Source organism: Cucumis melo, chromosome 4, assembly GCF_025177605.1.
Source record: "Cucumis melo cultivar AY chromosome 4, USDA_Cmelo_AY_1.0, whole genome shotgun sequence".
Taxonomy (NCBI): domain Eukaryota; kingdom Viridiplantae; phylum Streptophyta; class Magnoliopsida; order Cucurbitales; family Cucurbitaceae; genus Cucumis; species Cucumis melo.
The window spans coordinates 2,304,284-2,328,446 of record NC_066860.1 but is presented as its reverse complement, the minus strand read 5'-3'; the positions used below and the strand labels follow the sequence as shown (position 1 = coordinate 2,328,446).

At 33.6% G+C, this 24,163-nt stretch overlaps 5 protein-coding genes across 11 annotated transcripts; 4 read left to right on the top strand and 1 right to left on the bottom strand.

The window, feature by feature from the left end:
* Positions 1-6,367: 6,367 nt before the first annotated feature.
* LOC103503698 (protein PHOSPHATE-INDUCED 1-like) lies at positions 6,368-7,522 on the bottom strand. Its single transcript, XM_008467999.3, has one exon. It carries the CDS (start codon positions 7,490-7,492, stop codon positions 6,560-6,562), a length of 933 nt encoding a protein of 310 aa, XP_008466221.2. The 5' UTR covers positions 7,493-7,522; the 3' UTR covers positions 6,368-6,559.
* A 3,531-nt stretch (positions 7,523-11,053) lies between these two features.
* Positions 11,054-12,354, top strand: LOC103503693 (protein EXORDIUM-like 1). Its single transcript, XM_008467991.3, has one exon. It carries the CDS (start codon positions 11,144-11,146, stop codon positions 12,125-12,127), a length of 984 nt encoding a protein of 327 aa, XP_008466213.2. The 5' UTR covers positions 11,054-11,143; the 3' UTR covers positions 12,128-12,354.
* Positions 12,355-13,568: 1,214 nt separating this feature from the next.
* LOC127149018 (uncharacterized) lies at positions 13,569-16,901 on the top strand. 4 transcript variants are annotated; one of them, XM_051083601.1, is made up of 3 exons: positions 13,570-14,840; positions 15,816-15,859; positions 16,291-16,901. In XM_051083601.1, coding segments are annotated over exons 1-2 (1,083 nt in total). In that variant the 5' UTR covers positions 13,570-13,758; the 3' UTR covers positions 15,817-15,859; positions 16,291-16,901. The 4 variants fall into 4 exon arrangements, with proteins under 4 accessions (XP_050939555.1, XP_050939558.1, XP_050939557.1 ...); XM_051083600.1 differs by lacking the exon at positions 16,291-16,901 and adding an exon at positions 15,957-16,270; XM_051083598.1 differs by lacking the exons at positions 15,816-15,859; positions 16,291-16,901 and adding an exon at positions 15,957-16,270 and having other exon boundaries at positions 13,569-14,840.
* A 649-nt stretch (positions 16,902-17,550) lies between these two features.
* Positions 17,551-20,130, top strand: LOC103503695 (F-box protein FBW2). 4 transcript variants are annotated; one of them, XM_051083602.1, is made up of 4 exons: positions 17,574-17,622; positions 17,718-18,045; positions 18,779-19,096; positions 19,348-20,130. In XM_051083602.1, the coding sequence occupies exons 3-4, from the start codon at positions 18,789-18,791 to the stop codon at positions 19,994-19,996; spliced, it is 957 nt and encodes a 318-aa protein (XP_050939559.1). In that variant the 5' UTR covers positions 17,574-17,622; positions 17,718-18,045; positions 18,779-18,788; the 3' UTR covers positions 19,997-20,130. The 4 variants fall into 4 exon arrangements, with proteins under 4 accessions (XP_008466216.1, XP_050939559.1, XP_050939560.1 ...); XM_008467994.3 differs by having other exon boundaries at positions 17,551-18,045; XM_051083603.1 differs by lacking the exon at positions 17,574-17,622 and having other exon boundaries at positions 17,861-17,974.
* Positions 20,131-21,086: 956 nt separating this feature from the next.
* Positions 21,087-23,691, top strand: LOC103503696 (14-3-3-like protein). Its single transcript, XM_008467997.2, has 4 exons — positions 21,087-21,852; positions 22,430-22,552; positions 23,014-23,130; positions 23,247-23,691. Exons 1-4 carry the CDS (start codon positions 21,367-21,369, stop codon positions 23,295-23,297), a joined length of 777 nt encoding a protein of 258 aa, XP_008466219.1. The 5' UTR covers positions 21,087-21,366; the 3' UTR covers positions 23,298-23,691.
* Positions 23,692-24,163: the final 472 nt, after the last annotated feature.

Genomic DNA, 24,163 nt, shown 5'->3' with positions numbered 1-24,163 from the left:
GGTTCTCACATGTGTGTATTAGGTTTTTTTAGTACAAAATCGGGATACGGGATTTAAATCTCGGACTTTTTGATCCTCGAACATATACAACTATTAGTTGAGCTAAACTTTTGTCGGCGTGTACTAATATTTTTCAAATATATTTTTTTTTATTTTCTTCTTTCCAACTCAATCCCTTCTTAGAAAGCACTTCGCTTGAATTACTTCCGGAATCTCAAATCTCTCTCAGACGTTGAGAATTTGTGATGTGTTTTCGAAGTCAATTAGAGGGATTATTTTGCAAAAGAGATGATTTAGAAACAAAGTATGAACTATTCTCAAACCAAATCCTATGTAATTACTAGTTTATGATTTTATTTTATACCACCTTTAAACTTTAATGTAAAAAAATTAATATTTTGAAAATAATAACAAAAACAAATTTAGAAAAAAATAATGAATAAGTTCTTCGTGAAATTTAAATAATTTAAGTGAAACGAGTCACAACCAGAAAACAGATATTAAAAAGATATAATATTAACATTGTAATATAATTAATAATAGAGAAATTATCAAAAATAGAAAATCTGTCAAAATATTTAAGCTTCATAAAAAAAATCAAGTCCAATAATTTTTTTTAACACGGTTTTGTTCCATGGAACATAAATAGTTTATCAACTTTTTTATAAGTGGATGCATGTTGAGAAAGTGACACATGACATTTTAACTCTTTGCGTAATAGAAATCTATTTAATAATATTTAAAATACTCGATCCCCTTAGATGTTCATTACGGACATTAAATATGTCTTGTTAAAATCCTACAAAAAAAAAACTCAATAGAGAAAATATTAAGACAAAAACAAAAAGAGTAAATATTTCATATTAATGTATAAACTTAATTAAAAAATACAATCGATTAATTTAATTATTTTAGTAATAAATATAAATTTTTAGTTGAAAAATATTATTTTAATTAATTAATATAACATTAAATTAATTTAGGTTAAATTAAATTCATCTGTAGCCTTAGTAATAATTTAATTTAATTTTGTAATAACCAATAATTAGTCAAAAGACATTGAAATGTTAGATGAAATTAAAGAACTTGAAATTTGGTACAAAAATTGGGTGAGAGAGATAGTGGTAATTACAAACTTTTGCTAACCTTAATTAATTTCAATTTTGAATTGGGTGTGGGGGATGCTACCAATTATCACTTCCCCCATTAATTAATTTGTTAATGCTATCAATTTCATATTTGCTTCAAACTTGGGGAATCACTTTGTCTCTTTTTTCCTTTTTTTTAATCCATCATTTTGGTAATGGATATATCAATTCAAATCTAGTTATGTTTGGGATCAAAAAAAAAAATAATAATAACTATAATATGCACATCAACAGGAACAAATAACGTTTTTGCAACTTCTTCAAAAACGACATACACGAAACCCTAGTTTTCTACCGGTCTATCTTTGACATGTCTTTCGTCTTAAATTTCTAAAGCTATGATTTTCAACTAATTCTAATTCGTTCTCTGGTGAGTATATGTTAGAGTACGAGTGTTATGTGAACGTTGAGGAACAATCGAATTTATTGTTCTTGTTTTTCAAGGCAGTGGATTTATCCATGGGAAACATGCAACAACTTTCATCGAAAATAACAATGCGATTTAATTTTTTTCAAAGATTTTGACCAAAAGTTTAAGAAATTAATTGTTTAAGATATGATCATAATATATACTATTCAAAAAAAAAAAAAGAAAAAAGAAAAACCAATTTTGTGAATATCTTCTTTGAAAAAGAAAAAGTTAACAATTTTTGACAAAGAAAAGTACACACCCATGTTCTTAGGTGGTTAATGACTTTTCTTATTAAGAAAATAGAAATAATTAATAATAACAAAAAAGAACAATCGATTTGTTTGATGAAAATAATACGACTTATAGAAATTGTTTGGAGTTACGTGTAACATTCATATTTGGTCATAATACAACAACCAATTTGTATAGAAATGATTTTATCTTTGAACGATTTAGATTTCAAAACTCTCTTGAGATACTTTGCCATTATAAGGAAACCTAACATCAAAAGAAAGAAAGAAATAAGATAGCTATTCAAATTGGGATATGATGATTCAAATAGAGAATAAAAGTTTAGATAACTCTTCAAATTTTAGTCTCTATGTTATGCGTATGGTTTCTATTTGGTGATCACTTTAATTAGTCATGAATTTTTTAGTTTGGTTTCGTTATAGTATCTGATTTCAAAATGTTACAATTTCACTCGTGAGATATGAGTTTTGTTTCGATTTGGTCGCCCTATATATTACACTTTTAATTTCGATTTTTATTAATAATCACTTTAGCCATTTGACGCAATCCACTAATTAATTTGAAATTATTATGAAATGAGATTTTATGGCACACCCAGAGGGACCTCTATACCCTCTCATCTCGCTCTTATTATCCAAATCTACATCTAAACCTATAGCAAGTGATACTTACACGAGACCTATCACCCATAGTCGTTCAAACGAAATCATCTAGGACAGGGTCAAGGTTCTATCATCGCACAAAGCATCCTAAAATTGAGATTGTCATCAAGAAAAAGTTTTTATATGATGACTCTGGCTTTTGCCTCTAAGAGATCAAGGAGGGAATCACACCCTGATGAGATATTTGTCATGATATATGATTGATGTAATCATTTTAATATCGATGAAAACTACTAAAACCTAATTAATAATAATTATTTATTATTATTTTAAATTAATCAATCTAGACATTAAAACTACAATAAAAAAAAAGTAAATATTTGATAATATAAAATTGAAATTAAAAATTTGAAAATCTAAATATCAAATTAAAACAAAATTTGAATTTCAAAAATAAAATTGTAATATTCGAATCCCATCCAACCAAATTAAAACAAAACTAAAATGATAAGTTTGAGAGGTTAAAAGTCGGATGTAAATTAAAAAGATATTGTAATAAATAAATAAACCACAAAGATAAGCATTGGGTAGTGACATCATTGTCCCCTCTCACTAATCTTTTCATGACATTTGTTGTTAAAATTCAATCACTATTTGACTTTTCTTGTCCATTTTGTAACACTTAGTCGCACTTTCCACTTATCGTACGTGATAAAATAAGGATAAAAAATCTTATCAAAGTCTATCAATATCTATTAATTTATCGTGGTCGATTTATACTCTTTCGTTTTATTTATCAAAAGTTAAAAGTTTTAAACTAATACAATCTTATAAATTCAGTAGTTTAAATTATACACTTATAAAAGTTTAAAATCTAAATTGATACAAACTCTATACTTAAATGCATAAAATGATATTTTCTCTGAATTAATAAAACAAATAGTTAAAATTATTGTAAGAAATTTTTTAAATCGTAATGTACAAACTATTATTATAAGTCACTATTTGTTCCAACACCTCCTAACTATTATTTGTAAGAAACGGAAGGTAGAGAAATAGGTGCGCGTGTGTCCTCATCTCACGTGTCAAAGTTGTTGGTAAAACAGTCAAATCACGCGTTTTACGTGTCAGACGGTCGGTTCAATTATTGGAAAATACTTATTATTATTTTTATTTTGTAGTGTGTTATTCAAAATTAAATTTACGTAAACATTCAAGTTTCGTTTTGAAAATTGACCATTATTATTTAGAAAAAATAGAAACTCGAATGATGTTAAACATAGAAACAAATTTCATAACTAACTTTTAGAAAAAGATCGAAGGTATGAAAGACCATACGTAATACAATAACTTATTAGACTCTTTACATTTGTTATATTAAAGCATTAGTGTATATTCAAACAAAGCCTACCCTATTTGAATTGACAAAAGTTTAGTGTTATAAAAACACAAAATCCATCAAAATATAGTTATGGTCATACATTTATAATAATAATAATAATAATAATTTGTCTTTTGTAGTACTCATAACCCTATTTTTCATGAACACAAAATTTGAATATTCAAAGTTAAAAAGTCAAAAGTTTTTAAAGTTATAACTTTCAACCTCACCAAAAATTTTAAAATTACTCCCAAAAAAGAAAAAAAAAAACGTTATAAAGGTTACTCTCACTTTACACAACTTCATCAAAAATTACGAATTATGTCAAAATTCCACCGCTTAGTAATGACACCCACTAACTAAGGCGATCTAGTGCTTGTTTCTTTTAATAAAATGGATTGCGAAGTTGACAAAAACATAAATTTGAAAATAAGAGATATAATAAAATTGTGTTGCATATATGTGTTTGATAGCATATTAAAAAAAACTATATTCTAATTATAATAAAATACGATTGATAATATATTTGTAAACCATAAAATTTGTTGTAGTAAATATCATTGACTAAACATTAGTTCACAACTAATACTATTGATTTTGTAATATATATTATATTATTTTATTATTTTACCTTTAAAGATAGGAATTGAATTTACAAGGTGACATGAAGAAGTTTTAAGTCTTTTTTTTTTTCCTTTACTTTATACTAATGCATGAAAACATACATGTAAAAAAAAAAAAGAATTTTTCTTTTCAAAAATAGAAAAAATCGACGAACTATTTACACTCCATAGAATAAAACTACTAAAAGACAAAATTCTTGCATTTAATTATTCAGTGTAAATATTTTGTCAAATGTCTTATTTCGATAATTTTTTTAAAAAAATCTCTAGATCTTCTACCAAACAAAAGATTATACAGAGGAACTCTTATCTAAGAGCAATAAAGACCATAAAAATTAATTAAGATTTTCTAGTACAACTTGAGACGGAAGAATTTGAACCCGAGACTTGTTGAATTTCTATGTTTTGGGTGGAGGTAAGATTTTGAACTATTAGGTTATTGTCCAATGGATCGGGTCAAGCCCAGAAGCGTGTAGAGAGTGCACACATTAATGGGCTGGTACCGGAAAGCATGATAGTTGGGCCGGGTAAAGCCCAAAGAAAAGTTGAGATTGATGTAAGTTGTACGAGAAATTGTCCAACTATGGGAGCTTGAAGATTGCTTCAAAACAAAATCAATTAGTATTATCGCACTATGCATCATTGAGAGCCATAGTCATCAATGTTGCACCTAACTCCAAACAAGTGTTAGAGGAAGAACTTCAAATATAAATCTATTTGGAGGGTGTTCGGGGGAAGGAAAGAAATAAGAAAAATGGAAGATTATGAAAATGAAATGATTATAATAATCATTGTTTGGGATAATATTAAGTGGGAAGGAACATGAGAGATTATGATTATAATCCTGTTTGGAGAATAAATAAGTGGAATGGATCGTGGTAAAAAAAAATTATTATTATTATTTTTTAAAATTTGTACAAATATTTTTTTTTTTAATTCGCATTGTAAATTCAATATACAAATATTTGTATTTTATTTACTGAAATTTAAATTTTTTATCGGAAAACATGATTCATTAGTTTTCGTAAATACGAGGTCAATTTTGAACGTTTTATACACAACCTTTATGTGCCAAAAAAATTAATTGATGCGTTACATGACCTTAAAATTACATATATTTTATTTAAATTGTGTTCTAAGTGCAATATTGGAAAATTGCGTATCGTTAACAATTGATTTAGAAAAACGACGACTAACACAATAGCATTGAAACGAAATGTGAGAAACAAATGTTTTTTTTTAATGTAGTTAAACGGTGAACGTCAATTACATCCTATATCAAGATAATGCACATATATATATATATATATAATAATGAAAACAAAAACAAAAAAAAAAAAGGTCATGCATGCTATTCAATGGGACACACGTGACAATCACGAATTATCGCGCATAATGACCTACAATTGACGAGCTTTCATTTCATGAGACAACTTTATTTTTAAATATAGTATTAAAATAATAATAATAATAATATTTGTAATTTAAAATAATAATAATAACACAACTTTTGATGAAGAAATAGAGGAATAAAGAGAAGGATTAATAAGGAAGATGAGATTAAACTTATTAATTTCCCTTCCCTTCTTCTTTACACCAAATCTGGAAATGACTATTTTACTTCCTTTTCCTTCCTTTTCTTTTCCTAAAAATCTCCTTAAGACTTAATCATTAGTATAAATTAATGTACTAAACTCGAACATATAAAAGCAAATTCGTAATTCTAACTTTATGTGTACAAATTTTGTTTTCTTCTCATAATCTTATCATGAAATCATATTGTTCTTGCTCATTCAAATATCTCTGAATTCAACTAATATCCTATATTAATTAAAGTAAGGTTCATTTTCATTTGGCAGTTAGAGATTTAATATACACAAACAAAAAGTCGAATGGAGCTAAGCTTTTTATCGACAAAATTAGGAAAACATTAAAATAAGAACTTGAGATTTGAATTTGAATGAGTTTTTATTTAAAGTTAATTAATAAAATTGTGGTTAACTTACCATTTACAAATAATAATAACGTCTGCAGTATGAACCAAATATACCAAAAAAAAAAAAAAGTCCTTAAAATGAATAAACGAATGAATCTAATTGATCTTGAAATGCCGATGATCGAATACGCCGTTTGTTTAAGCATTAAACGAGAGTAGAACAAGCAGAAGTGGTGGGATCAAACACCGCCGGAAGAAGATATTTCCGCCCATTCCCACCGTTCGCATTGTAACTCCCACCGGTAACCGAGTCCACAAGAAGCTCCCCAGGAAATCCGGGATAATAACCCTTCGCAAAGATTCCGGTACAGGCCGACGCTGCCTCTACCGGAGCCTCCTTAGGGCCCTGATAGAACCCATTCCCAAAAGGGTTGGTGGCAGTTCCAGCGAGAAGAGCAGCAAGGTTAATGACAAGGCCGTCCATCCCAACGTCATTGTTAGGCGCAACCAACGGCGGAGTCTGTGGACCGTACAATGGTTGGTGGAAAGGCCAAGCGCAGTAACCCGGACATTGGGTTTGGGAATTCCCCACCCAAATGTAAGCGAATTTGTAGGACTTCCCATTAATGGGAGCTCCGTGAGAGTATCCATGGGAGCCGCATCTGTTGAAACAGAATCGGTCGACAGTAACATCGGCGGCAGTTAAGACGAGATTGATTGAATTTCTGTGACCGCCTTTAGAAGCGAGAGAGAGAATGTGGGAATTGGTAAGGGATTTGCCAAGGGAGTAATTGGGGTCGAGGATTTGAGAGGCTAAAGAAAGAGAAAGAGGTTTGGAATTGGAAATGGTATGATATTTGAGAACAGAGTTCCACCAAGTGGAAACAGAGGGGTTTGGGGGAATAGATTTGGAAGAAGAAAGGGAAGAGAGGAAATCGATGACGATGGCTTTCTGAGAAGGGTTGAAATTGCCATACCAAATGAGAGTGAGGGAGATGTTGCCGGAGAGAAGAGGTCCGCCGTGGGAATGGAAGAGGAAAGATGGGTTTCTGGCGGCGGAGGAGGAGAAGAAGTGAAGGGAAAAAGAGAGTGAGAAGAAGAGAATGAGAAGAAGGGAAATGGAAGAAGAAGAAGACATTGTGAAATGATAGAGAGATGAGTTGAGAAAGGGAAAAAGGGTTTATTTATGGGGAGAGAACAAGGAGGAGAATGATGTGCGAGAGACAGCAAGATAACGCGTAATGCTGCGGCGCTCTATTACCATCTACTTGTAGCCAAGCCACAGCCAGGTGTGGAAAACTACAAACTAAAGTCAATAATTCAATTATTTATTTTAATTTCCATATATATATATATATATATATCCATATAAATCACTATTTTTAATTTGTCAACTTGTTCTAAATCCTTAATATTTGTGAGCCAAGTTCTTTATTGTTAAATTTTTCAATTTTGCATTCTAAACTAAAAACCAAATTCTAATTAAAAAATAAAAAAGTTTTAAAACGAAACATAAAAAGAAAAGAAAACGCGTACCAAATAAATAAATGTCTAAAATGGAAATAAAATTAAATAGAAATATATATATATATATATATATATATATATATATATATATATATATATTACCACTTAGTGGTAATTGATATATACTAACCGACCTAACTCACTTTGATAATCACTTTCACTTTAGGTGGTGAACTTAAAAAAAAAGACCACCTTCGGCGCCAATGACACCTTCGTTGATTGGTTTCGATAATCATCTTCTATAGGCCAATTCAGAGTCTCTTAGCATCCATCTTGACAACCAACTTTAAGAATCACCTTCAACAACTAGTTAATTTCGTAGTGTTCAATAGTTTTATTTTATAGTATTTTGATATTATTAAAAAACACTTTACTATTGACACCGACGGATTTACGTAAGGCTAGCGGGGTACAGCGCATAGTGCAATATGTATTAAATCATGTTTTATTTTAAATAAAGTATGGTTACAATGAAGTGGTTGTACCCCCGCTCTTACAATCATCAAGTCGTTGTTTTGAGTCTTGTATTTTGTTGTTCGGCTTGGACTCCAATTTTAAAAGTTAATATAAATTTGATTTTATTCCCATCTTCAAACCGTCCACAAAGAAGTGTTTGAGATAAGAACTATGTAAAACTATAACAATCACATCTTTGCTACAATAAACATTACTTCTTAATCAACATTAGTTATATTAACTTACTATTTGCTACGATATTAACCGTTTTATCTTTATTGTTTTCTAATTATTTGTTATAATATTTATTATTTTCTATTCAAATTAAAATAGTCTACGCCTCAAATACAAATTGATAACTTATGGAAGTAAAGTTGTAATAGGAGCAATAATATAACTTATAATGGGTTGAAGTTTTGGTTTTGAGGGCATAGTATTATTACAAAATTAAATTTGGAACGTAATAATGAAAATGATGAAAAAGCAAAATATAGGGTTTGACAATAAAATATATACAGCTGTGGCTGAATTAGACATTCTCCTACTGTGTTCTTCCCCTTCCCCTTCCCCTTCCCCTTCCCCACCCTTCCACTAAATTATTTCTTCAATGGTTTGTCTCAGGTCCCAACACAACTTTCAAATTAAAGTAATAACAGATTATCTCTACCTCAGTCCCAACTTTTCATTTCATTTTTTTTTTCTCCATTACCATTTTGCTGTTAACAAACTTGCACCCCAAGCTAACTTCATTAGTACCCAACAAAACCCACTTGTCCCTTTCACCACCCCTTGTACAGTCCCCAGATTCTGCCGTTGGTTTCGCTTAACAATGACGTAATTGACATGGACGGCCTCTAATTCACTTGTCTGCAGCATGCTCTCTTCTTGCCGGAACTATACCAACTAACCCTTTTGGAAATTGATTTTATCGAGGCCCCAATAAGGAGGCTGATCTGGTAGAGGCAGCATCGGCCTGTACCGTACCGGAATCTTTGCCAATGATTCTTATCTTGGATTATTTCCGGGGGAACTTGATTCCGTTACCGGAGGGGAGTTACCAATGCGAATTGGTCAGAATGGCCGGAAATATCTGCTTCCGTCGCTGTTCTACCCCACCATTTTTGCTTGTTGTACTCTTGTTTGCTATCTACACTTGGAAGATTTATTGTATTCATTATTCATTTGTTTGTTCAATGGATTTATTATTAATTATTTGGCATTTGGTAGTTTTCTTTTAAGTATATTTGATTCATACGTAAATTATTTGTATGCATTTTTGGAAAGAAATTATCTTTTGGGCATGAGTTAATAGGTATCTTTTTACATCTCACCGAATTATATAATTATAATTTGTCATTTTGTAACTTTTTATTTATTTTTATAATGTTATTATTATTTTTAAGTGGTGGAAATGAATTGTGCATAAAGATAATAGAATGAACCAAGTTAGACATGTATTTAAGTATTACAAATTGAACGGATAAGTCTAAGTTTTTTTTCCTTGTGATTTTTTTACTTTTGGGTCGATTTATGTTAGTGTGTACACCGATTTTATTGCAACAACAATATTATATTCATCATCTTCCTAAACTCAAAAATTTCAATGAAATAAAGTTATATATATAAAAAAATAAGTTTGATTATATTAATAGACGTACGTATTAACAATTAGTTTAATAACTCGACTAATGAAATTCCATAAACCTTAACATGAAAAAAGATTATGATGTCGTCTTTCTCTAGGACTACATCAATTTGATATTTCTTGTGGTACTCTTATGTCCAACGTAACTCGAGTAGTCTAAATTTTTGGTGCCTCAAGACCATTTAAGCTTTGTACATGGTTTGAAATCCGTACCTTAATGCAAATAAGGTAAACCTCCTTGGAGTTGTATGACATTTTATTTTAGATTTGAGAGTATTTCCTCGTTCTACATCTCAAATCTTTTGGTTGAATGTAATTGCTTGGAGATTGTTAATTTACTGAGAGATGATACAACAAACATTTATGAAGTATATTTTTTTAAGACTAAGGAAGAAGGTTAATTATGATCTAGGAGTTTTTTATTTTCACGCATATCATATATAGACAATATGCACTAACACATTTTGTTAACGTTTTAGCGGATCAAAAGTCTTCAATTTTTCCTACCATTTACCTTGGACGGCTTGCATTACCTTTATGCCTTTTAAAACTAGACACTCAGTCCAACCTAACCTTATTGTATAAAGTTTGATTTCCATTTAAACTTGCAAGACTTTTAAATTATTGGTGAATTAAAAAGGGAAGAAACCTAATAATGTTTATCCCTTCTCTTTAAATGTCAAAGAAATCCACATGAGCAATGCTTAATAGATAAGACAATTAATCAACATTCTTAAAAATATCAATTAAATCTTCCATATAACTTTATAACTAAAGTTTTGACCTAAACACATCATTAGATTCCACACATCTAATGGCCTTGAATAAGATTTGCCTCAATTACTTTTTTTTTTTTTTTAAAAAAAAAACCCACAAATAAAAGCAATAAATGTTGTTAACAACAACCTATATATATTATAAATTAACTAATAATTTAAAAAAACAAAGGGTGTGTAGGTAGCACAAAGTTTAGCAATAAATAAATTAACAAATAATTGAAATAGAATTAGTTGCAACGAAAAAAAATAAATTAGACTCATAAAATCAAAATCCATCATGCGCCGCACTATCACACCTCTTCCTTCTCCTTTCCCTCTTCCAATAAATACCCATTTTCTTCCCTTACATTTCTCTTCACCTTATTCCTTCCAACCATCCATCATGTCCTCCATTACTCTCCTTCTTCTCCTTTTACTCTCTTCCTCTCTTCACTCCATCTCCGCCACCTTCACCGTCGCCGTTGCCGGTAACCTCGCCTTCGCCGACCAACCTCTTGATCTCGACTCCTTCCCCTTTGAATACCACGGCGGCCCTCTTCTCTCCGGTAACGTAACCATCAATCTCATTTGGTATGGCAATTTCAATCCTTCTCAGAAATCCATTGTTCTCGATTTCATCACTTCCATTTCTTCTTCTTCTTCTTCTTCCAAATCAATCATTTCCCCTCATCCCTCTGTTTCCACTTGGTGGAATGCGATTAACAGATTTTATAAGCTTGCTAAGAAATCAAAATCCTCTCGTCTTACTCTCTCGTTGGGATCACAGATTCTTGACCCCAAATATTCCCTTGGAAAATCTCTAACCGATCGTCATATTCTTTCTCTGGCTTCCAGAGGCAGGCAGAAATATGCTATCAATGTGGTTTTAACGGCGGCGGATGTTACCGTAAACGGATTCTGTTTTAACAAATGTGGGTCTCATGGGGTTTTAGCCGGAGCTCCGATTAAGGGGAACAGGTACAAATTTGCGTATATTTGGGTGGGTAATTCAGCAACACAATGTCCAGGGCAGTGTGCTTGGCCGTTTCACCGGCCGGTGTATGGTCCTCAGAATCCACCGTTACTGCCACCGAATAAAGATGTGGGAATGGACGGCGTTATAATAAACTTGGCGACTCTTCTTGCCGGTACTGCGACGAACCCGTTCGGGAATGGGTTTTATCAAGGCTCCAAGGAAGCACCGCTCGAGGCGGCGACGGCATGCACCGGAATATTTGGGAAAGGAGCTTTTCCAGGGTACCCTGGGGAGGTTCTGGTGGACCGAACCACCGGAGCGAGTTACAATGCGAACGGCGGTAATGGGCGGAAATATCTGCTTCCGGCGTTGTTTAATCCGATCACTTCCACTTGTTCGCCTCTGGTTTGAGACTTTGGGAGAAAGAGAATATATTATACGATGACAATGTCAAACGACAACGTATTGATATGATTTGTTTTTCTTTTTTTCTTCTTATTTATTTTATAATTTATAATTTATAGTTTTTCTTTTCATCAATATACTTTCTATTTGCTTTGAAGATATAATATGCATTTTAAGTTCTCACTCTTATTTATTGTTGATTGATGTTTCAATGGAAAAAATTGTGGATTGGATATACTCGTGTTTTGGGTCTATGCTATCGTGCTTCACATTTATTTTTATATTGATTTAAGTATTTATATACATATTAACAAATTTAGTATAAGTTTCGAGAGTTTAATTCCTCTCAACTTTATGTTTTTATATATGATATATTTTTTAAAATATTAAAATAAAATATATATTAGCAACTAGTTCGATGATAAAACTGTATTATTGTCTCCTTAAACTTAAGTTCAAGTCTCTTCCTACTAAATTATAAAGCACCCACGATTTTTTGGTTTTTATTTTGAAAGTTGTAAACATTATTAGTAGAGTTTCTTTGTCACCGTCTCTTTGTAAGTGTCTTATAAACCTTAATAAAAAAGAGTACTTTAAAACTTGTGCTTTGTTTTTTGAATTTGAATAGATATGAAAATCAATTTATAGATTTGGTTTGAAAATAAACAAATTAAAATTCAAGAACTAAAAGTAAGAGAAGTGTTAGATAATAGTTAATGGTTGCCCAGACAATGTCAAAGTTCAACGGGATTATGAACTCTACACAGTTTTGTAGGTCTCATTAAGGAAAGTTTGCCTTGATACCCTAAATCGACATAAGACTTTGCAAGCTTGAGGGTCATACCTATTTCGACACCACGAATGTTGCACATCTTCCAAGTAAGAGTTAAACAACGAGCCTTATATAAATATTCCCACGTCAATCGCCTTAGTCGCAAGCAACCCTTTTTATGCTTAGTTGAACTAATTAGATGTTACCGCACCAACACCGGTTCTCTTGTCTATTTTCTATATTAACACATTTAAAACATAGGATCGGGTTGGATGAGCAAAAATGGTCTACCCGATATATTTGTGCCATCAATAACTATACTTATTTTTTAGTTTTAAGTTATTTTGAAAATTAAACTAGTAGACTTCCACGTAGTCTTTTTTTTTTTTTTTATCTCTACCAATATTAAAAAAAAAAAAGTCAAAATTTGAATGGTTTCAAAAATTTGAAACCAAATCAAACTTTTCTTTAAAAAATGGTAAAAAGAACAAAAGTAAAAAAAAAAAAAAAAACTTAGAAAAAACAATAATAAACTTTTTTTTAATACTTTAAAAATGGAAAGCAAATAACAAAAAGTGTATTATCCAATGGATCTTAAAGTGTATAATTTAAAATTTTAAATGAAAATGTGATTTTCCTAATGTCATAATTTAGTTCTCTTTTTTTAATTAAAAAACCGAAAAATTTTCAAGTGAATTACGTCGAGATTGTACCCGACATTTCCTTGGGCTTCCGCCATTAGCTATAGAGCTGACGTACTCAAAGATCCGGCGAAGAACCCACAATTTTCCGACATTCCCCGTTCTTCTGAAACTCCAATTTCGTCCTCTCCAAAGAACATATCCCGTCAAATTCTTTCCAGAAAATGCAATCCAAAGACTCTAAATCCCCAGAATTACCTGTCCCTTCGCCTAATTTCCACGCTCCGAACAATTTCCCGCCACCGACTCATCGTCCCACCCCGTCGCCCAATATTCCGGTCAACAACCGACCTAGTCAATCCATAATCCTCTCTCCGGTCCCTCAGCCTCAAAGAGTCTCTGTCGTCTCTCCCCCTTACCATTTCCAAGCTCCTTCTAAAAGAATCCATTCTCCCGATGATATACGCCAATTCCACGATTCCGAATCCGGAAGAAATTTTCTTGGTTTCATAGTTGCTCTTTCCGAATCAACTCGAGGTCGGAAAATTTCTGATCCTTGCTACCAATCTGACACCGTTAATTCCATTGTCTCTATTCTTGATACTCTGATTCAATGGATCGACGATATTCCACCGGCGCGTATGGCGTCTCGATATGGAAACCTTTCTTATCGGATATGGCATGCGCAGATGGTGGAAAACAGCGATTCTCTTATGCTTCGATTTCTCCCCGAGGATCTTCATTCAGCCACCGTGGAAATTGTGCCCTATTTCACTGATAGCTTCGGGAATTCGAGCCGAATCGACTATGGTACTGGGCACGAGACAAATTTCGCAGCCTGGTTGTATTGCTTGGCTAAATTGGGGACAATCAAAGAGGAGGATTACCCTGCTGTTGTAGTTAGGGTTTTCGTGAAGTACCTTGATTTAATGAGGAAATTGCAATTGGTTTATTGTTTAGAGCCTGCGGGTTCCCATGGTGTTTGGGGCCTTGATGATTACCATTTCTTGTCGTACATTTTTGGATCATCACAGTTGATAGATCATAAGTATCTGAAACCTAAATCCATTCATAGTCAGGATATACTAGACAATTTCTCCAACGAGTATCTTTATCTCTCGTGTATTTCTTTTATAAAGAAGGTGAAGAAGGGTCCATTTTCAGAGCATTCGCCATTGCTTGACGATATTAGTGGGGTGCCTAATTGGAACAAGGTCAATAGTGGGTTGCTGAAGATGTATAAGGTGGAAGTATTAGAGAAAGTACCCATTATGCAGCATTTTCTCTTTGGATGGCTCATCAAATGGTGTGTATAACAGTTTTTTGTTTCATTTTTGTGTACTAATTAGTTAAATGGCTATGTCTGTTGCAAGTTTGTGCTCTCCATATGCTCCGTAGTATATAGAAATTTTGTTTTAGGAGGTTTTCATAATGTAGGTTTATAATAATGAGATCTATTTCTTTAGATCTTAACAAGCTTAATGCTCTTGCTTGTGAGTTATGCATCTTTCTCTTCAGAAAGAATAAAGTTTATGTTTATAAATAGTAATACTTCGCTGGTCTGAGCATTGAGGCTCACCTCATGTTGGCTTTGTATTCATGGGAATTGAAATGGGATTAAACTTGTGTTGTGCTTCAACTTCATGGCTTTGCTCATTAACTCATGCTGATATATGAAAGTAAATAGCTTGAATGGATTAATAATGCCCTTTTTATGGATGGGTTGAATTGAGGGTGGTTTATGTAGGCTAAAGCTAAAGCACCTATGCGATTCAACTTCAAAGAACATGTACAGGAACCTTATGTAACTCTAATTTCATTGGCACTGGCCACTGTGCATCTGTATTATATTACCAGTTCTAGATTTCTCTGTCATCATATGCCATAGATGGGATTATATGTTACCAAAGAGGAAAAACTTTGTTTGGCGAGTTGCTTGGGAAACGTCTCCTTCTAATTTTGTCCCCATGACAGGAATCAAGCTGCTCATATTGTAGCTCGTTATGTTGCCGGTTTCTCTCTTTCTTTTTTCTTCCTTTTTTTTCGTGATTATTAAGATTTAAGAAAAACATGGATTGGTTGATATCTGAATGTTATTTTTACTGACCGTTTGTGTTCGTTACCCCAATGATTCTGGGGTTAAGTTTGTTTCTTTGAGAAAAAAAAGAAAAGTAAGTAAAGACTTTGTTTGGGAGTCCCTCCACTTTCTTGTAGTAACTAACTTTGATTGGTCTAGTTTCCTTGGTTGAACTGGTTAATAGAGTAGTTTCCTACCTTGCAGATGTGACTGCGAGGATCTATCTAGCCATTTAAGTTTTTTTGCAGGTTGTTCCCTTGTAATCTTATCAATTCTCAAGGCTTCTATTTTATTCTTTTCATTTTTCCATTTTTCCCTCTCATATTCTCCAATGTTCGGTTACAGGGAACGGATTGGATATAGTATTAGATCTTCTGTTTTCGCAGTAAACACATTATGCTTGTAGAAAAAGTTGAATTTGAACAGTAAAGATATAAAAGAGAACTGTTGATGAAGATGAAATGACATTTAGACTTTGGGTTTGCCAAAGCCAAACATCTTTCATAGCTAAGCTCCTCTTGTCTCTTTCCTTTTGACGTTGCATGCCCATGACATCTCCATATAGGAACTTAGATACAGCATCATCAAAGTGGTTGTCATGATTGGTTGACGACACACTCATTTTACACAAGAAGATTCGTTTACTGAAAAATTACCTTCACTTTTTCTTCCTTTTCAGGAACTAGATAGAAGAGCTCGGTGTTAAATTTACAAAGGAATCTTCTCTGATGTATGTAGAAATTTGCTTCTTATTACGAGCTTTCAACGTCTGGTTATGAAGAAGAAAGCTTTTTTCTCCCCCTGGTTTGCTTCTTTTTGTGGGCTTTCTTTTCTTGTTTCCAAAATTAGGCCCAATCAAGGAGAGGAGGGGGATCCATGGTTTCACGAGTGTGAAGCATTATTATTTAATATTCTATAGAAGTCGTATAAAATGTCACGTCGCTGGGCTCAGGAAAATAATGGAATAAAAAGGACCTGCCTTGTCTGTTTCCTCCTCTCTTTTTTATTTCCTGAATAAAGTATAGAGAAGAGAACCAAACGGACGGTTTATAACAGTGCTTCAAAGGAAGGATGAAATGGGTGTGGATGAGGCTGATGAATGGTGATAAGGCTGTGGTGGAATGTAATAAATTATGAACTAAATTTGTGTCTTGTCCTTGGTTTACTTAGTACCATAATTCAGTGTGATTAGGGAAATATACTTGTCTTTTTATGTGCATTTGAGTATCTGAAATTTTGTACCATAAATTTCTCAGAAGTTTCTAATTTCAAGCAAATTTTCGCTCTTCATGCCTTTTGTCATAAGCCTCCGTTTTCATACTGTTGCCTTTTTACCCCTTTTCTCCTCTCAAGCTTTATCTTCTCATTCAATTATTGATATGTCAATAAATTCCCTTCCACTTACATCTTACCTTTTGGTAAATGACTTCTTTTTTATTATTATTATTATTTACAAAAGCAGGATTACGCATTATTGGATGTGAAATCAGGACTAATTTTGGATTCAACTGTTGGTAGAGTGGAGAGGTTAAGAAAAGAGCACTATTTTCTTGTTTCACTTTGGTTAAATTATAAAATTGCTCTATTTATTAGTGAAATTTTAGAGATTAAATAGATTTACTTGTTTGAAAACTTAAAATTTTATCCTTTTCTCTTTTCCAAGTTGTTTGAAAGAAGTCAATTCAAATAGGGTAACCAAGAAGATTTGAACTTTCAAATTACCAGCGTTGAAAAGTAGTCGTATGCATTAATTTACAAGTTTTACTGCTTTTCCGGTTCCACCTCCTTCCTCTCCAATCGTTGTCACCGACACCTGTACGTTTCCCTTAGTTGGAACTTGAAACTTGAAACTTCTTCCTCCGTTTCCTTCTCTCTCCATCTCATATACAGTAAGTAACAGAGTGGTTATTTACTGGCTTTACTGCTCCAGTCACCTCATTATTTAAAAAAAAAAAGTCTCAGAAGGAAAAAGAAAGAAAAGTTAATATTTTCTGATATCGATGCCATGCCAGTAAATTTCAAGCATCTCGTTTACTTGTTATTGTTTTTGTAATAATTGTTTGTTAGTTTGTTACTCATCTCCTTCTTTATTTTTCTACGAATCAGATGATACTGAAGGGAAGGCAAGAGAAGCGAGGTTAAAAAAAAGGAGGAAAAACTAAAATAACAGTTGTGTCATTTTTTGCGTCTTCCTCACAACTATGCAAACACACACTTATCCCGTTTGAGCATCTTTTTTTTTTTTTTAACCCCATACATACGATTACGTCTCTTTCTCAGTTTCTCTCTACTTATTGGGTTTTCACCTTTTTGAATTTTTTGCTTCTCTGCTGCGTACTTACTTGCATTCAAGCTCTGGTTAGGTGGGTAGATAGCCTTCCCTCCTCTCCTTTCGGGTTTTGCTTTGTGTTTCTGTTCTCTGCCATTTAAGCCGGTGAGTGTTCTTTTTTTTTTCCTCTCCCTCCTTTTGTTTCTGCATCCTCAGTTCTTCTCTCACTCGATTTCAATAAGGGGAAAGAAAAAGTTCTCATTTTTGTTAGAAATTAACAATATAACAACTTAGCTCCACTTGGGTAGCTTCTTGTTTAGATTTAAATTATGAGTTTTGTGTTCTAGCCATTTTGTCTCTCACACTTCGGAGATTTACATTTGCTGAGTCATATTCCTCTGATTTCTGGGGTTTCAGCCACTGGAAACTCTGGGTTTATTTTCTTTAAAAATATATATTTTATCCTTCACTTGTGATGTTTTGTATTTTATTTTTAAATATTTCGGCTCAAGTTTTGGTGTCGCTTACCTTTTTTTTCCACTTTTGAGGTAGTTGATCTGTGTGTATGCTAGTCCTTGTCTTTACATAGTTCCCTCGGTTTATGGCGTAGATTTTATTTTAGGTCTGATAATTTATGCTTTCGATGTTTGAGTATCTTGGGGGGTTTCTGTTTAATTTGGATCTCAAGTAAACCCTTCTCTCCTTGGCGATTTCTTAAGTTTCTGATAGTTCGTTTGATGTGTTATGCGTCAAATTTGGGTGTTTAATTTGCTCTCTGGTTTACCCCAAATGTTGGAGAAAAAAGGGGTTTCTTTTTTCTCACACGAGCTAATGAGTGCCTTCCGGCAGCGATAAACTGTTTAATTGACTTCTGATTTCTTATTTCTGTTTTTTTTAGCGGACTGGAGATGGCAGAGGAAAATGATTTCAGGCACTGGGACGAGCTAATACCGGACGCTTTGGGGCTAATCTTCAGTAAACTTTCACTCCAAGAGAAACTGACCGTTATTCCCAGGGTCTGCAAATCATGGGCCAAAGCAGTTCTTGGACCTTATTGCTGGCAAGAGATTGACATTGAAGAATGGAGTAGTCGAAGGCAACTTGACAACGTCGATCGAATGCTTCAAATGCTGATAAATCGAAGTGGTGGGTCGCTTCGCAAGCTCTGCGTTACTGGTCTTCATAACAGCAGCATTTTCTTCTCCATCGCTGATCAGTAAGAAATTTAATTTTTGTGGTTAGGGGTTAAATTGACTTTTAATGCCATGACGCTTTTTTTGCCTTAACAAATATAATATAATATATATATGTACATATATATGTATGTACTTGCTATGAACAAGATTTGGTATATCTGCTCATGAAGGCCTTGGGTTGGTGCTGACTGGATTTGGTTTGTTAAAATATGGACTATTTTGTGATGTTGGTGTTTTGTTTTTGTTTTGTTTGTGTATTGCTTTTTTCAAGTGCTGGTTCTCTTCAAACATTGCGACTACCAAGGAGCAATATAAGCGATGCTGTAGCAGAACAAATTGCCGGAAGGCTTTGTGCAGTTACTTTTTTGGATCTAAGCTATTGTGATAAAATCAGTGCCTGTGGTTTAGAGTCCATAGGAAAGAATTGCAAAGCTTTAGTTGGAATGTGTCGTAACTTGCATCCGCTCCATACAGCAGGTATATCCTCCCCGGACGATGAAGCTTATACTATCGCATCCACAATGCCAAAACTCAAGCACCTTGAAATGGCTTATCACCCTCTAAGCACTAAAAGCTTACTCACGATACTTTCAAGCTGCCCCGACCTTGAGTTCCTCGATTTGAGAGGCTGTGGGGATGTAAGGCTGGAAGACAAATTTCTTGCAGAGAAGTTCCCAAAACTAAGGGTGTTGGGGCCTCCCGTTAGGGACGTCTACGAGAGAAACGAATGGGACGAAGGCTCAGACTACTCATACATATCAGAAGACTTGGCGTGGGACTTCTCTGCAGATTACTTCGACGATGCTGGTAGTTTCGACGACCAATGGGATGATGAAGGCAGACTGGAAGGACTCGAGTTGAGATTTTACGAAGGAATAGATGAAGATAATGAAGCTTTTGGTTGGCCTCCCTCCCCTTAACTATAATGTTTCTGAGTTTGTGTAATTGTTCTATCTTTTTCTTCCTCCTACTTGGTATCAACTCGATGCTTTTATAACTTATGTGGACTTGTAAATTCTCTTAATAGAAATTGATGTGTGAGTTCTTTTTTTTTTTTTTTCCCTTTCCTTATAGTTTATAGATGAAAATCCTAAGTTTGTGAGCCTGCCTATATCAAAGTTTAGTGGTGAAAAAATTTTAACTTTACGATGGATTATGATATCCGAAAAAAAAAAAAGAATACGGGTTCAGTTTCAACTTAAAATACAGAAATTAATTTCTTCTTTAGCATCTTTAAAATTTTAAGTATTAGGACTCTTTGTTTAGTTATGTTTTAATCCTAATTTGTTCAAGGGCTACGTACTTTTAATAAATAAATCTCAAATTTTTGTTTTGATTTAATGTTGGAGTTAAAAGTTTTATTTACTAGACATAAAATTGAAATCATTATCTAATAGCTAAATTAACTAATGTTGTAAGACTAAATTTGTGTAATTAGATCGAACTTTGAAATTTAATTAAAGAGTAATAATAATAATAATAATAATAAGAAAGAGGTTAGTGGTGGGCATGGAGAATTAGGAAAAGGAAAGGAGAATGTGTGTATGGTTTGTAAGTTTGTGGACTAGATAATTTTATATTAACATTAACATTAATTAAGTAAATTTAAAAGGGAGCAGGTCACGTGATGGCACGTGAGATGGATCCTTGGGATCTTGTAGTCTTTGTACCCAATGTCTCCACACCTTCCCTCGGTACTCGTGTTCCCACGTGTTCCCTCCCACTTGCTTTTTTCATATTCTAATTTCTCATTTTCCTTTTTCTTCTTTTCCACTAATTCCAACTACTACACATCTCCAAATTTTGTTCCCTACATTTCTTTCTAAGAACATCATGGGCGAACGAACATATTAGGCCCATGGGCTGAAAATGGGCCTATTCTGTAGTGTTGGAGGAAGCCCATAAAAGGCCCATGGGCCCAGAGACTCACGAAAAAGAAGAAACTTTTTTTCTTGACCTAAAAAGGGGGGGAGAGAGAAAACCCCGTGCGTGGCAGCTACTACTTTAGTACATGTCAGGCTGTCAAAAACCGTAGATTTCTAAAAAGAAAAAGAAAAATAAAAGGCTTAACAATCCATCTCAATCCAACGACTCACATTCAATCCATCCATCCATCCATCTCCCTACGTCCGGTCTTTCGTCCTCAACGCAATTATCGCTCCACTATCAAGAAACCAATTTTTTTTTTTTCCCAAACTCTTCCTTTCTCATCATCCTCTTCTCTCTATTTCGATTCCGCCATTTCCAAACTCTTTTCCCGATCTTATTGTTCCTTCTTTGTTCTCTGGCAATGGCGGTCACCTCTTCCCCTCGCGAGGAGTATGTTTACATGGCTAAGCTTGCCGAGCAAGCTGAGCGTTATGAGGAGATGGTCGAGTTTATGGAGAAGGTCTCCGCCGCTACAGATAACGAGGAACTCACTGTTGAGGAGCGGAACCTTCTTTCTGTTGCTTATAAGAATGTTATTGGAGCACGTAGAGCTTCCTGGAGGATTATTTCCTCTATTGAACAGAAAGAAGAGAGCCGAGGGAATGATGATCATGTCTCTGTCATCCGAGGTTATAGATCTAAGATCGAGACTGAGCTTTCTAACATTTGTGATGGCATCCTTAAACTTCTTGACTCTCGTCTTATTTCCTCTGCTGCTTCTGGTGATTCCAAGGTCTTTTATCTTAAGATGAAGGGCGATTATCATAGATACCTTGCTGAATTTAAGACCGGAGCTGAAAGGAAGGAAGCTGCCGAAAGTACGCTCACTGCTTATAAATCTGCTCAGGTTTGATTCCTTCCTTCCTTGTTTTATGATCCACCTATCGTAATCGCTTTGTTTCTTAGGTATCTTTTACTCATTCTCTCATTCTTTAGGCCTTTCAGTTTCGTCTCGTTTATTAAGCCGAGAAAAAACTGTTTGGATCTTTAAATACTCTATCAAACTACAAACTACATGTGTTTATGAGAAACTGTTGTTTGATTTCAGAAGTAACAAATCCAGGAAAGTAGACTTGCATAGTTTTTCGCCCTTCGTTTTTCTTTTGACGATTATCTTCTGATACTTTCTTTTTGGGACAAACTATATCGTTTCTTGTAAAATCAATGGTTTGGGAAAGTGATTTCAATACGCATCAAATTCATTGGATCCAAATTCTTGGAAAGACTTAATGGGAAAATATAAACTGTTTTTCTCCTTCATATTATATTAGGGATTCCTTTGCAATTAATGCGAGTTTCTTTTCTCTGATGTTTGAGCAGTGGATTAAATCATGATTGCATTGACCGTATGCGTACTCGGCCTACGAGTAGCTCTGTTAATAATCAAAAGTTATTGTTCTAATGAACTGTAACTATATTTGTAGGATATTGCAAATGCTGAACTTGCTCCTACGCACCCTATACGACTTGGGCTGGCCTTGAACTTCTCAGTGTTCTATTATGAGATTCTGAATTCCCCTGATCGTGCTTGCAGTCTTGCTAAACAGGTTACTCGAATACATTGCTCCCCTTATAATATTATGAGATTCTGAATTCCCCTGATCGTGCTTGAAGCTGGTGAATGAGTAATTTTTTATTCTGTTTCAATATATGCAACCTACAATTTGGTGTAACTTTGTGTAAACCAACGCATACTGAACTGACCATGTCATGAAAATAATCAAGCTCTATAAAATCATGTCGAGATGATAGATCATAACCACCCATTTGGTCATATTTGAAATCTAGTTGATTTTTTATACTGTAAAACTGAGCTACTATTTTGGATTGGTCAATTTGCTCTGTTTTTTTAAGTTTTCTTTTCGTTGGTTTCAACTTGCACCCTTAACTTGAGCTGTTTGTTCGCTGTTCAACAGTCTGGAATGTCACTATCCTTATCCACTTATCCCTGAGTTGTAATCCATTAAACATTTCAATTCATTTACCGTTGTGCTTCTATACGAATCAGGCTTTTGATGAAGCAATTGCTGAGTTGGATACACTGGGCGAGGAATCGTACAAAGATAGCACTTTGATCATGCAACTTCTTCGTGACAACCTCACCCTATGGACTTCAGATATGCAGGTAATGAGATCGAAGGTTTCTTCATGTTCTAGATCTTCAACTACCATCTGCATTTGTGCCAACTTTTCACTTGGCACGATATATTTACCTAATATTATTCTAATTTTTCTTCACAGGACGACGGAGATGAGATTAAAGAAGCAGCTCCCAAACGCGATGACGAATAGTAGCGAGCATATTGATTCTCGCACGTGCAGGATTCAACTTCTCCTTTACATGTTTTATTCCGGAGGAGTGCTTGTTTGGAAATTTCGCTTTTCTATTGTTATCTAGGTATTTCTTAGCCTTTTATCATCACCACACTCTGGAAAGAAGAAGAAGAAGAAAAAAAAAAAAGGACGCCCTCGTTTGTCTTCCTTTCACCAGTCTGTTCTCTCTTTTTTTTTTTTTGACCATCAATTCCATGTCCCTGAACTGCCCTTATTTTTCTCGAATATAATTTCTATATATTATCAAGCATCATGTAATTGATCTTACCTTTCGTCTCTTACACAGAGACGATAACATATCCTTCTCAAGTAATTATATAAAACTCTCTGATGTCTGATTTGAATCCTGTTATATGTGGTGTTACAGGCTACTTCCCATTGCCAATCAATAATAATAAGAAAAGAAAAAAGATTGTAGATTATTTTTAGTGCACAAGATGCGGTTTAGCATTATCTTGTTTGATTGATATGTCACATAGTTGGATTTGGTGGTCCTGACCCTTAATGGCTACTTGAATTCTGCACATGTAGTTGTAAGGTTTATATTGATGATTGGTGAATGAATGGTGAGATGAAAAAAAAACAAGTTTGGCTCTATCTGTCTGCCTTAGTTTTGGATTTCTGCAGGCCTCAGGCTTTCTTTTCACTGCTTTGTTGGTATCTACAAATCAAGGTATGTTTGATCTTTGGGATTATTTTAATTTTGAAAATTAAACTATACCGAACATAGATTGATTTGGATAAAAAATTAAGACAATATAGTTGATAACTTAATTGTTATATATTTACATACATATTTTTCGATCCCTTTACCCTTCTTTTTT